At 41.3% G+C, this 14,501-nt stretch overlaps 1 protein-coding gene across 1 annotated transcript in view; it reads right to left on the reverse strand.

Annotated features, from left to right (window-relative positions):
• Positions 1–5,032: 5,032 nt before the first annotated feature.
• The window catches only part of LOC115608518 (band 4.1-like protein 5), a 40,916-nt gene continuing 31,447 nt past the window's right edge, over positions 5,033–14,501 (reverse strand). Inside the window, exons 15-17 of the mRNA XM_030487433.1 lie at positions 10,724–10,766; positions 9,579–9,694; positions 5,033–5,448 (exon numbers count right to left, since the gene is read on the reverse strand). Coding sequence (XP_030343293.1) covers positions 5,265–5,448; positions 9,579–9,694; positions 10,724–10,766 — 343 coding nt within the window. The 3' untranslated portion in view covers positions 5,033–5,264. The remainder of the gene's footprint in view (positions 5,449–9,578; positions 9,695–10,723; positions 10,767–14,501) is intronic.

The following is a 14,501-nucleotide window of genomic DNA, read 5'->3' on the forward strand; positions in this document are numbered from 1 at the left end:
TCTGTCCTACCATCTGTATTTACAAAAGAGAAAAACAATTACAATAACAAAAGTTACACTATGATGCTTATGTTTTACATGCAGTAAGGAATCTCATCCATCTCTTTGAAGTTCAGGAACAGTTAAAGCTATCCTAACAGCAAACTCTAACAAATATGGGAACGACAACTGCTGCAGAACATGATGGTTGATCAGACAACCGATGCACACAACTGCAGTTTGACTGTCCCCCATTTCAATCAACAATCACACTTACATACAGTTTGGTTGCACTATTAGTTTAAGAAGAAAAATCTGTCCCTTTTGAAAGCCCTGTCCCAAATATGAAAACAATGATACCATGCAAGCGCCCACCACAACAGAACTTACCCTTATGTATGGACAGAGACACTTCCCATTTGACAGTTCAGACCAACTTGTCCCTTAACGCTACTGGGTTAATGCCCCATGCCTCCCTCCAGCCCCTGGAACCTGGGAACAGTCCTGTGTTGTCACCAGAGGCTTCAGGAAAAAACTCCTCCCTCCAGCTCAAGCACCCAAAAGAATCTTTCCAATGTTAAATATATACCTCTGAAACAGATTATAGGATACCACCGTTTTAGTGCTAATAATGTATGAATCATCTTAAGACAATTAATTGCTGTGAGGCAAACTGAGGTCACTTGCTTAATTCTCTTGAAGCAGTGGAATAAGAAGCTACCAACAAAGTAAACAGGAAACTTTCACACCTACCGTACAGCCTCTCTGTGCACCACTAATGGGAAACAGCAAGCAGCAGATAGTCTTGCAAAGAGGTATGATGGATACAGAGAATTTCAACTATTAGAAGAAACAGGCAAGAATAGATGCTCTCCCAATTAAGGAAAAAAAGAGAGACTGAATCCCGTATCTTACTATCAGAGGATGCCTATGGATGAGAGTGGGTGTGTTTTATGATCTTCACATGAAGCCATCATTTTTCTTCCTATTTTCCGACATTTTTCTCTAAATAGCCTCCCAAATGTTTAATATGACAACCAGTATAAGAAGTTCAGATTTTGCCTGCAGCACAGAAAGGTGCTAATGCCACGACATACTGAAGGAACCAGGTATAAGCTCCTATGAACTCCATGTAAGAGAGGTGATGTACAGCACCCGTAACACTTTGTGCTGTAATCTTCTTCACATTGCAGCACAGTGGAGAGAAAATGAGTGAAAAATTAAATTTATCTTAATTAGAAAATTGGTAGGATAATTACACTAGCGTTTTCCATTTTAGGCAGACTCAAAAGAAGCCTCCAAAGGCAAGATTCAAGCGACCTTGAAGTGACCTCATTTTGCCTTCAGACCCACTCAGCCACCCTGAGATAGGTAGTCACAAAAGGAAAGTCATACTAGGGAGACCCTCAGCCACTGGAATTTGCAGGCACAGAAGACAAGCTCCCCAGAGAGCATTACATTGAGGTCACCCAGATTCTTTACCCTCTTTCAGAGCACCAGCAGGAAGACTACCTGATAGGCTTCATAAACGGCCAGCCTACAGAAGTAGAAAGCATAAGATACTATTTTTAACAATGCAGAGAATTTCTGACTTCTCTTACAAAACACTAATGAACTGTCACACCAAACACAAGGGAAATAATAAAAGGCTTCCCAGGAAAAGTAGGATTTCTACAGCAGTCGGTGGCAGTATTCAAGAATGAAATGGACATTAGCTTTCCACGTTCCTGTATCTATCCACTTACAAGGGGATAATTTTGCACAGTAGTAAGTGCCAGGCTTTACATCTTCAGAATCAATTTCTATCAGCATATTTTAAGAAATATTCTGAAGGTAAAGCTGATAAAAGATACTGGGAGTGCAAGCCATACAAATAATTATGAATAGCCAAAGTGCATGGAAAGGTTTGTCAACCCACTACTAAATCACATAGAAGTTGTTACATGGAACTCCCACAGATAAGGGAGTTAGCTACTGCATTATTTCTTCTTTTTGCCTGACAAATACATTGCTATTAGATTGTACCATACAGTATAAAATGCATAAGGCGACTGAGAAAGCTGACAGTTACAAAGAGTATAATTTTTTCTAATTTCCCAGTTGAAAAGCAAAACAGTAATTCATTCCAGTTTGTGGAATACAATCTGCAAAATACAGTAACTATGTGAGTCTGCTGCAAAAGAGCTAATTCTTTTGCAAGTAACCAAATTTGAAACAGTGTGGAGCACCACACAAGCTCATTTATTTCTTCAAACTGTTAGTGACACAGAATAGTTTCTTATGCTGACTCTGCAAGGTAGTACAATAGTAGGAAATCCTTTATTCATTTCCTTCATTTTGAGGCATTCAGTGTTGTACCTGAAGGTAAGAAGAGCAGTAAATTTAAGCCTGTCACCTTTTCAGATTATTTTTTTTTCTCTGAACAGAAATGCAAAATATTCGGAAATATGAACTTCCTTTTCCTTTTAAAGTGAGGAAAGCACAGAAAAAATCCTAGGGATGTAGGATCCTACAAATGGAGACTCTTCAAACTCATTCAGATTTTAACTAAACAGGCTGAGTCTGGTTCTAAGTTCCAAGACTTCTACTGTCTCCCATTTGTTTGAAGATAATTCCAAATACCAACATAGCATAATATACACAAGCCAATAACTACAGGAAAGGAAACACCCTTAGGAAAAGGTGCTGGCTGCCTAACCTTTGTGGACATTAAGCAAAGATCTGTCACCACCACACTGTTTAGAAAGACATCCACCTGTTTCCTCAATGCTACTCCTAGAGCACATGATCTGTCCCTGTAAAAATGCAGCTAGCTGTAGTGCGGTACAATTTCTCCATCTGCTATTAAGAGCTGTCACCTACCCTAGTGGAAACCAGGACAGTAACTTTCCCTAAGTCAATGAATTCACAGTAAAACAAGCTCAGCACAGAGCAAATTCAACCCTCAGGATGTATGCAAGAATCAAAGCCACGTGGCAAAAGCGTGCAACATACACCATACTAAAACAGATCAACTCTAAAGGCAGATGGATTTCAGGCAATCAGGGTTGCTTCCCCTACCCTGAATCTGAACTAGTTCTGCAGTCATGCAAAAAATTTACTACAAAAACTTTACCCAGAGCTTTAATTAGCAAACTTGCAGTTAATCCCAGGGCAGTCCCGACAGTCAGCACACTGGAGGCAGCTGGGACACCCAGCCCTCCACTCAGCACTGGTGAGACACCCCTGGAGTGCTGTGCCCAGCTCTGGTCTCCTCAGGACAAGAGAGATGTGGACCTACTAGAGAAAGAGCAGCAGAGGACCAGGAAGACGACAAAGGCTTTGGAGCATCTGACACAGGAGGAGAGGCCAGACAGCTGCGACTGTTCAGCCTGGAGAAGAGAAAGCTCAAAAAACCTGATGGGGGGAGTAAAGACAATAGCCTGACTCTTCTCGAGGGAGCCCAGGATAAGAAACAATGGGCACAAACTGAAATACAGGAGATTCCACTTAAACATGAGAAAAAACGAACAACTTTTTTGCTGTGAGGTTGATCAAACATGAGAGGGTGTGAAGTCTCCATCCTTGGAGATACTCAAAACCTGGCTGGCATGGTCATGAGCAACCTGCTCTTCTCGACCCTGCTCTTAGCACAGGGGTGGACCACATGATCTCTAGAGGCATCTTCCAACCTCAATTATTCTTTAATTCTATGATAGCTACACAAAGTTTCTCTGATACCTGAGGAGTCAGCCACTACTTGTAGTGGCCTGACTACTACATAAGCACATCTGAACTTAAAACTCTGCAATAAATCAGTGACTTGTTACTGCAACAACGCTCTTGCATTTTAAATACAAAACTATCCCAAATTCCTCCGCTCAAATTAGTTGCTGCTTCTCCCTCATCTACACAGAAATTATAAGATAAAGTCAAAACACCTGTTTCATTCACATATTCCTATGCAACTTTATAAACAATAAGCAAATAGTTTTTGCTTTGCTTCAAAAGCTCACAACATTCACCTTGCAAAATCTAAAACTAAAACCAGCCCAAGAGATTGTTCTAATCATCTCTGCAGATCCCACAGATCTTTAATATGTAGCTTGCATATCCTTCTTATTTACTTTCTTTTTTTAAGCAGAGTTGTAAATCAGACTCATATTTCACTAGCAACCTCTTTCCCCTGACAGATGCAAGGATGAGTAGGCCAAAATATCTCATGCAATATTAAGTCATGTCCTGGCTGAGAGTTGCTCTCTTGGATTTTCAGGGCTGGATACCTGAAAACTAGTCTTTCATTTTTCTGGTCTCTGTGGCAATTTGAAACTTATTTAAACAACTTTAAAATCATTCCAAACCTCTTTATTCTAAGAACCCAATATAAGTGAATTTTAAAAGCACTCTACCACAACTTTTCCTATTTTTTTTTTTAAATAGGAAAATAATATTGGAATTTGAAAGCAGCTAACTTTAGAAAACACAGTGTGTTCAATGGTACAGGTAGTTCTTCACATTGTTAATGGCCTCTGAGAATACCAACGAGCCATGAAGCTGGAGACATAATCTCTGACTTAATTATTAACCTCATGAATCATATGACAGGACCGGTGTTTGTCAGGAAATATTTTGGTTTCATTTCAACTGGAGCACAGCAGGAAACAAAAAAAGAAAAATCTGTATAAACCAAAAAAAAAAAAAAAAAAAAAAAAAAAAAATGAAATTACTCTTCGCCTTTCCAGGAGTTCTGATAATTTTATTCTTAAAAAGTTAAAATAATTCTATTCTGTTTCCAAAGAATATTTTTCAGAAGAGGACTTGTTAAAAAAAAATAAAAGGTTAGTTTTCAGATCAACCATTTATCTTAGATATTTTTAAATAATCATGGTTCGAAAGAAGGGGCAGTTCCATCCTCTACCTAAGATGTTTTGAAACCATGTTATAACCCACTAGTTCCACGTGTAGCATTATTACGAATCTGACTTCCTGCATGGCACTTGAAGTTAAACCCACCTAAAAATAAAATATTAATCTTTCCATGATTAAGAAAAACCTTAGCACAATTAAAAAGATGTATATATACTCTTTTTAATCTAAGAGTGATGGGCAGCTTTTGGTCTATATGTTATTTTTTTCTTTAAAGACTATATACCAACAGCACAACACTCAGAGCCTTTGCAATAAAAGCTTTTTTCCCCCCTCTATAGTCAGCCTTGGGTCCGTTGTCCTTATCTTAGAGACAGCTCAAAACATATTTTCCCAGCCTGTGCTAGACAGCAGCCTCAAGCTCCAGACAGGCCCACGTCTCAGAGACTGGTCATGGTGGTTTGGACAGCATAGGTCCCAGCACCGCTATGCATTCCTGCATTCTTCACATTGCGCTCATGGACAAAAGCGGTGTACTGTCCCTCCGCAGCGCGGGTCCTCGGCGGGGCCCACGCGTCCCACGGGCTTCCACCACGGTGACAGCAGTCAGCAGCGTCAAAGGGCCTGGATTATTGAGGAGTGGGAGGGGGCACAATTAGTAAACAGGTATGGATGAGGAAGAGGGCAGAAAAGTAAGGCAAAGGTAAAGACAAACAGACTGATGCAAAAAGGCAAGGAAAATGGGCATTGCTGGAAGGTAAATACTGAGGGAAGGAAGCATGCAAAGACATGTGTACATGACGACACTGTCAAATAAACCCCTTTTCTGCTCAGTACCATGCACATTTTTAAAGAAGTCTAAAACAAAAAGTTAAGCAATCCCATGTATACGTTGTCTACACTTACCAAATGTAAGTGCACTTCATATTTCAAAGCACTTCACAAAACTGAGCAAGAACCATGCGCATTTTACAGATGGGAGAAGATAACATGATGGAGGAACAGACCTCCCAAGTATACAGTGCATTTTATTTGCAGGAAGCTGAAAGGGTTTAAGTGGCAGCTCTAAATGTACACCTGAAACAAGCATAGTTTTCAAAGTCACTGGAAAATGTAGATTCTAATGCAAGTTAACAAAAAAAAAAAAAAAAGAAGGAAATAGAAACTCAGGAAAGCGAGCGTTATCATGTGGGAGCATAGAGTAGAGCACACACAAATTCATAATTCAGGTTACTAAGGGACTAAATAGTACTGAAGAAGCTGATTGTAGCTATACGTGATTAATATACACTTAGTTGGGAAAAGAACAATTTTTAAGAAGATCGCAATACAAACCAAGACCTTGCTTTCTAATTTTGCATATGGGGACATAATGGTTTGTAAATATTAAATTTTTAGTTCCTAAAATCAAAACCATAGAAATCCTGTGCACAGCTATGGCCAGTCTACACCACAGATGGAATAAAGCCCTCCAAAAGCGAGGAAAAGGAGCAGGGGAGAACACTAATCACTTGAAACAGTGTTTTGAAAAATATTTTTATGAGGAGCCCTTAGCTGGAGGCATGAAGCTGTAAGGCTTTAGGCACAAGTATCTCCACAGCAGCAGGGATAAGAAATTGACTGAAACCGCTGAATTGTAAAAGACTTTAAAAAATGGACAATGAATTGTTAACCGTTGTCCATGTTGCACTAGGATCTTTCACTGGTATGTTTTAGGAGAGGCTGATGCAAGATACAGTCAGGTATCAAATAACCATAAACTAATCAAGCAAAGAAATTCCTAAAACAAACTTACTCCTTCAGTTCAGTGCAAAATTTGCTGTTTAATGACCCAAATCTAAACAAAGTAGAAGCACTGTTGCTGTTCATCTAGAGAGGTCCTGGAGAGCCCCCAGCTCAAATTCCACCTTCTCATGATCCAGAAAGCCTGGTTTAACAGTCCCAGCCCTGCCAGAGCAGCCAAGCAGCCAGCGCATGAGTGGGAAGATCACACATATTAAGGCAGGGAAGCAGAGAAGCATGCAGGATCACAACAGCAGTAAATGATTAATGCTCAGGGATAGTCCTCCTTTAGAAAAGAGAGGATTTACATAAAGGTCACCCCATGGGTAAATTCGGAGATTTGTTTTTTTGTGAAATATGCTGAGGAAGTGACCTGCAAATACTGAAGGCTCCAGTCCTCAACAGTTACATTATTTTCCATGTTTTTCTAATTTCAGTAGTTAAGTGAAAGCTACATCCACTATCAAAAAATAAAATAAAAAAAAAAAAAAATTAAAAATTCCCTACTTATTCCACAGCAAGGAAAAAAATATTACACTTTTGTCTCCTGTCCTATCTTAGCACAGAAACAGCTTCTTGAGCAAAGATTAAAGTTAGAAAGACAGTGATTGTGTTTTAGGCTTCCCAGCCTTGCGGTTAATATTCCAGACAATTTTCAGACCATGCAGACCAGCTTTCCTATACAGACAGTTTTACAGGAATGGAAAAAAGAAACAAAAAATAAAAACCCGAAAATCCTTCCTATCTGCCAAAGTACTCTCTACAATCTGGCACAATTGCTGTTGGCAGCTGCAGCATTAACATTTCAAATTAAAGGAAACATTGACATTAGGAAGGAATCTAAGCTGCAAGGTAGCCAATACAGGCATCTGCCAAGCAGCATACAGAAACTCATGAGGTCAGGACCCTACTTCTAAAGCCCTTCAATCTAACCATCTAAAAAAATCCCCAGTCCAAAAGATTTTGGTGTTCTCAACAATCCTTGGCAAACTCTCTCTAAAAGACGGCTATTTTTCTGACAGAAAGCAAAGATAACTCATGCAGAAACAGGCCAATTAACGACAGTAGCAGTTGAAAAGAGATCTTGTTAGCAGCATTGAGACACCAAGACTTGAAGGCGCAATAGTCAAGTCACAGCCCCCGCAATAAATACATATGTTCTGGTAATTATATTAACCTAACCCCACTTCCCATCTAGGAAACCAGAATGTAGCTCAATTGCTGACTCAGCTTCAAACTGTTGTCTTCTTCCTACAGCTGTATTTGCCCCTTATTACAGGCAGTACTGTTACCTCTGAACACATTAAAACCTTTTTGCCAAAAGACAACTGCCTTCAATAATAAAGGTATGTCTCTACGAAACGTAACACATGCATACTCTCAGTTAAAATGCATCCATTGCCAAGAAGCTTGTTTTCTTTATGGCATGCTGTTTTGGGTTACGAGCAGGTGTATTTTATATTTACCACTCTTCTACAGAAAGGCTACATATTGCAGCAGCTGGCATGTAAGCTTAGATTCCTTGACAATATTAAGACAGACAGGCTCAAGTTCTTAATCCTAAAACAGGCATACCAAGACCAAAACTGAAACAGATTGGCTACAGAGTCCTCTGCTTCTGAACAAAAGCAGTGGGGTTTTATAAGCAACAGAAGCCTTGCAAATACTAGCAAGAACAAAAGCACAAATCAGATACCCAAGAAGAGCTGTTTGGAGCAAGAGTCAAACATTTGCACCAAAGAAAATACCATTTTCTAGCATACGTCTTGCAATTAGACCAAAGGAATAAAAACAAGACCATACTGAGAATGCTGAAGAATAAAGAAACCTCCACCTTTCACCCACCACCATGGAAGGAATCGAGTGATCAACAGGATCTCATCATAGACAAGCACAGATTTCAGATACTAGATAAATCAAGGGCAAAAGAAAGAAAAAAAACACAGCATTGATCATATGTTCTGACTGAAACTTCAATAAAATGCAACACAAAGCAGAATTACCACCCCCCTTATAATCCAAAATCCATGGGATTAGAAGTCTAAAGATTAAAATCAATAAGATTTGTGAAACTGAAGTACATTTGTCCTTGCACTGTTAGAAACAGATATCATATACTTTTAAGAGATACTGCAGCAAAGTAGGTTCATACGCCTGACAATGGGAGAAGGACCTTTCTCTTGACAGCTGAAACTGCTGAAGATAAGAGCTTTTGTGTTGCTCCATTTCATCACTGCTACTGCTGCTCCTGGAGCCTCCCGGAAGCCAGAATTACCCTTCAAGGAGAAGCCATACTGCCTCTGAATGCACAAGAAGCTGAAAAACTTAAGGTGACATGTGCACAAGTATTGGGTTGATATATGTCAGTTTTGGCTTTGAAATAGCTTTGCAGTGTAAAACTACTTTCAGATAAATTATATGTACATTGATCTTCAAACAAATCACCCTCATTTTGAGACGCATCCAGTCATAAAACAAATAGTCTGATTACATGAAATCAAAGCTCTTATCTTCTGCTTGTGTCATTTTCCTCAAGCTCCCATTCTATCCAGGATAATGAAAAAAGTCAGCTTGCCCATTTCACAAGGCTCAAAAGACGATTCACAAGAATAGTGGTTTACAAGGTTCTGCATTTTCTTAAAGATCAAGGTAAGTCCTTGAGCCCCGTGATACCAAGAAAAGGGCAAATGAGAAGGACCAAGCTCTCTCCAAGACTTAAAAATGCTGTTGCTGATTTCATCATTTATTCACCCCCAGGACAAATTTTCTTTTGGTTAGCAGTGACTGAGCCTGTTGTCCTCACCTCCCCACTCTACATTCACAGCAACAAATCAGCTGCATCATCACTAACTTGACTGTCAACTTACATTAAAGATACAAGGATGGCAGCTTATTTAAGTGCAGATAAAGAAACAGCCAACTGTATCATGCATAAGCAAGCAGAACTAATTTCCCAGAAAAGCAGAACGTACCACTTCTTGTCTTGCTGGCTGGCTCCTGGGCTCCTTGGGAGGTTTTCTATTTCCACTAAGACTGGGGCAGAAGGAACCGCTGTTAGGACAGGTAGGTTTGGCTTTGCATTCCAGCTCTTTGGAGACAGAATATAAACAAGTAAGTTACTATACACACATTAATGAAGCGATGACACATTACACGTAGCACAACATGTCATCACTTCTCCTTAAGCACCAAGCTAAAGGAAGGCTGCTGTCTTCCCTTACTTCCACAGCACTGGATACCTATGCCTAGTCTTTTCCAGTACTGCATACTGGGACCATAATGAATCCAATGCTGCTCAAAAGTTTCACTAAGAAGCTATAGCCTGCTGTGTCCTTTTTAAATTCATGCAGTAATGCTTTCCTTCTGTGATGGTAATTTTGCAGTAACAGCCAGCACCTTTGGGTTGTGAGCCTTTGGACTGCCATTTGAAATGTAATTGCTCACAAGAAAACAACTCCTAGAAGTTTGCATAGAAGGCAAAAGGCTGGGCACAGTATGCACCACAAAGAGACAGGGTCTTTCCAAACTCCAAGTCCTGCTTTTTGATACTCGGAAGGAGAATTACTTCACGCTAACATTCCTTTTCAGTGAAACAAAGTATTCTGTGTGTGAAGGGACAAGAGCCTCCGATTTCTCTCTTAAACTGGGAAAACACTGAACTTTTGCTAACAGTGTATTCTTAAATTTGCAGGTGCATCTCCCTTTTAGAGTTAAAAAAATACTGCAACCAGGAATCAGCATAGGTGCTGATGAATTGCACACACGCCACACCCCCCTCCCCCCCCTTTTTTTTTTTTAAGGTTACTGAGGATATAGAATTAATGGGGTTTGGATAATTACAACCCTCACACAGAGGTACTTTGTGTACCTATGAAAATCTGTATCTATAAATAGCATAGTTTCTATGGTACTGGAGCATGCAGTATCTTTCTTACTCCAACTAGATTAACTGATTATCTTTCTTGTAAATTAGTAGTCATTTCTTGGCATGCAATTTAGTAGCTAACCGTTTGTAACTTTCAGTTGGTCAATCACTGGATTTTAAGAATGAATAAAAAAAAAAAAATCCTCAAATCTGTTGCAGTACATGAAAACTGCCTTTTACAAGAGTCCTTACTTGCGATCCATTAGTTTGGTGTATAACTGCATTGTTTGCAGTACTGAAAGACAAAAAAGAATTTAAATCAGAATTAGATTAACAAGGCAGAATTGTAAGGATTTTCAGAAAGAAACACCAAGTCTAACGAAGATCTTTCCAAAGTACTTAACTGTTCTCAAAAGAACCCTTAATAACTTTTGGTTTAGGTCAGTTGCCTCATTCTAGGTAAACTAAAGGTATCACGTTATTTTTTATTTGTTCAAGCTGTAGTTTATCTGTAATTCATCTAGTTTTTCCCTCTCCCTTTCCTGAACCAGTTTGGTTTAGAAACTCTTCCTGATTCAGCAGTAAGGCGGGGCACTTTTAAAGCAAAACCAATATAGTTTTACTTAAACACTCAGTAAAATGTGACATTGTCAAAACCTCACCTACATGCTGCAGGTACTACATTTGTTCCACATCTAAGACTTTTCTGATTAGAAGTTTCAGATCTCAAAGTTTACCAGAAAAATTCATTAGTTTCTTCTGCATATAATCTCTAATGGACTGAATTAGGTACGGCCCGGCACAAGCAATCCAGGAGGTTCCTCGATTGTGTGGAAGACAACTTCCTCTTTCAAGCAGTAGAGGAGCCGACGAGGAGAGGTGCCATCCTGGACCTTGTGCTCACCAACAGGGAGGGACTGGTTGGAAATGTAACGCTCCAGGGCAGCCTTGGCTCTAGTGATCACGAGATGGTTGAGTTTGAGATCCTCAGGACGGTGAGAAGAGCGTGCAGCAAGCTCACTGCCCTGGACTTCAAGAAAGCAGACTTTGGCCTCTTCAGGAGCCTCCTTAGTAAGGTTTCATGGGATACAGTCCTAGAGGGCAGGGGGGCCCAAGACTGCTGGTTGGTATTCAAGGATCACCTGCTACGTGCTCAAGAGTGTTGCATCCCGACTAGAAGAAAGTGCAGCAGGAGGGCCAGGAGACCTCCATGGATGGACAAGGAGCTGCTGAGGAAACTTAGAGGGAAAAAAGAAGCTTATAGAAGGTGGAAGCGAGGACAGGCGGCCTGGGAAGAATACAGGAACATTGCCCGAGAAGCTAGGGACCAGGTTAGGAAAGCTAAGGCCCAGCTAGAATTAAGTTTGGCAAGGGATGTAAAAGATAACAGGAAAGGATTCTATAGATACGTAGCAAATAAAAGACAGGCTAGGGACAATGTAGGCCCTCTCCAGAAGCTATCAGGAGAACTGGCTACCATGGATTTGGAGAAGGCTGAGGTTCTTAATGACTTCTTTGCCTCAGTCTTCACCAGCAAATGCTCTGACCACACAACCCAAGTCTTGGAAAGCAAATGCAGGGACTGCGAGAACGAAGACCTTAGGCCCACTGTAGGAGAGGATCAGGTTCGAGACCATCTTAAGAACCTGAACGTGCACAAGTCCATGGGACCTGATGAAATCCATCCACGGGTCCTGAAGGAGCTGGCGAATGAAGTTGCTAAGCCACTGTCCATCATATTCGAAAAATCCTGGCAGTCAGGTGAAGTTCCCGATGACTGGAAGAAGGGTAATATAACCCCCATTTTCAAGAAGGGGAAGGTGGAAGACCCGGGGAACTACAGACCAGTCAGCCTCACCTCTGTGCCTGGCAAAATCTTGGAACAGTTTCTCCTGGAAAACATGCTAAGGCACATGAAAAACAACGAGGTGGCTGGTGACAGCCAACATGGCTTCACTAAGGGGAAATCCTGCCTGACCAATTTGGTGGCCTTCTATGATGGAGCCACGGAACTGATGGACAGCGGCAGAGCAGTTGATGTCATCTACCTGGACTTGTGCAAAGCATTCGACACTGTCCCACATGACATCCTTGTCTCTAAATTGGAGAGACATCAATTTGATAGATGGACCACTCGGTGGATAAAAAACTGGCTCGATGGCCGCACACAAAGAGTTGCGGTAAATGGCTCGATGTCCAGTTGGAAACCTGTAACGAGTGGTGTCCCTCAGGGATCGGTGCTGGGACCGGTCCTGTTCAACATCTTTGTCGGCGACATGGACAGTGGGATTGAGTGCGCCCTCAGCAAGTTTGCCGATGACACCAAGCTGTGTGGTTCGGTTGATACGCTGGAGGGAAGGGATGCCATCCAGAGGGACCTTGACACGCTTGTGAGGTGGGCCGATGCCAACCTTATGAAATTTAACCAAGGCAAGTGCAAGGTCCTACATCTGGGTCGGGGCAACCCCAGGCACTGCTACAGGCTGGGCAGAGAAGAGATTCAGAGCAGCCCTGCAGAAAAGGACTTGGGGGTGTTGGTTGACGAGAAGCTTAACATGAGCCGGCAGTGTGCGCTTGCAGCCCAGAAAGCCAACCATATCCTGGGCTGCATCAAAAGAAGCGTGGCCAGCAGGTCGAAGGAGGTGATCCTGCCCCTCTACTCTGCTCTTGTGAGACCCCACTTGGAGTACTGCGTACAGTTCTGGTGTCCTCAACATAAAAAGGACATGGAGCTGTTGGAGCGAGTCCAGAGGAGGGCCACGAGGATGATAAGAGGGCTGGAGCACCCCCCGTATGAAGACAGGCTGAGAAAGTTGGGGCTGTCCAGCCTGGAGAAGAGAAGGCTGCGTGGTGACCTCATAGCAGCCTTCCAGTATCTGAAGGGGGTCTACAAGGATGCTGGGGAGGGACTCTTCCTTAGGGACTGTAGTGGTAGGACAAGGGGTAATGGGTTCAAACTTAAACAGGGGAAGTTTAGACTACATATAAGGAAGAAGTTCTTTACAGTGAGGGTGGTGAAGCACTGGAATGGGTTGCCCAGGGAGGTTGTGGATGCTCCATCCCTGGCGGTGTTCAAGGCCAGGTTGGACAGAGCCTTGAGCCACATGGTTTAGGGCAAGCTGTCCCTGCCCATGGCAGGGGGGTTGGAACTAGATGATCTTAAGGTCCTTTCCAACCCTTACGATTCTATGATTCTATGATTCTATAAATTACTGCTTTCGAGTCTTAAAAGCAGCCATTTGAAATTATGGGCACAGCAGCTCAGCACAGCATTATTAATAATTTCATATTATGAAATATTTAATATATTTAATAAATTAAACCTCATATCCCTATTCCTGTTGATTTCTGAATCTGCAAAAGACATTTCACATTTTCGAGAGACTTAAAAGCATTAACACCCTTTAATAATAGCCTTATTAACAATAACTATGCATTATAAATCTCAGGCAAAGCAAACTTTTTTCCCAGACTCCTAATATTTTAAAAAATGGTTCCAGTCTCCTATGACCCATTAATCTTTCCATTTACAGTCTGCACTATAGCTATCCACTTAAATACGATCATGTCAAGAGCAAACAAGCTGTTTCTTGCCTGTTTCCCAACTTTGCACCTGCTTTATTGAGAGAATGTGGAGGTTACCACAGAACAGTGCACATTTAACAGAAATATTATGGAATGCCTTGTGGCTAGCACATTCCCCTGTACTGAGTTAAAACAAAAGACTGGAACAACATACATATTTCATGATGCATTTAAATTACCAATGCTCAAGTGTAGAGTTTCAGAAATGGCATAGATTGCTCTGGAGACTAACATAACAGTGCCACACCTAGGCACAGATCAGAAGACCGCCGTCTTATCAGAAGGAGAAACTGCAGATGAAGTTTCTCTTCCCACTCTCGGAATGACCTAAGCAGCATGAAACTCGGAGAAGGGCATGACAACACAGCATGTCAATAGCACTAATTTATCAGGCAGTCACATCTTGCATGAGAGGAACTTTAAGCACTTTAATGGTACCCAGTTT

The sequence above is a fragment of the Strigops habroptila genome, chromosome 5 (genome assembly GCF_004027225.2).
Source record: "Strigops habroptila isolate Jane chromosome 5, bStrHab1.2.pri, whole genome shotgun sequence".
NCBI lineage: Eukaryota > Metazoa > Chordata > Aves > Psittaciformes > Psittacidae > Strigops > Strigops habroptila.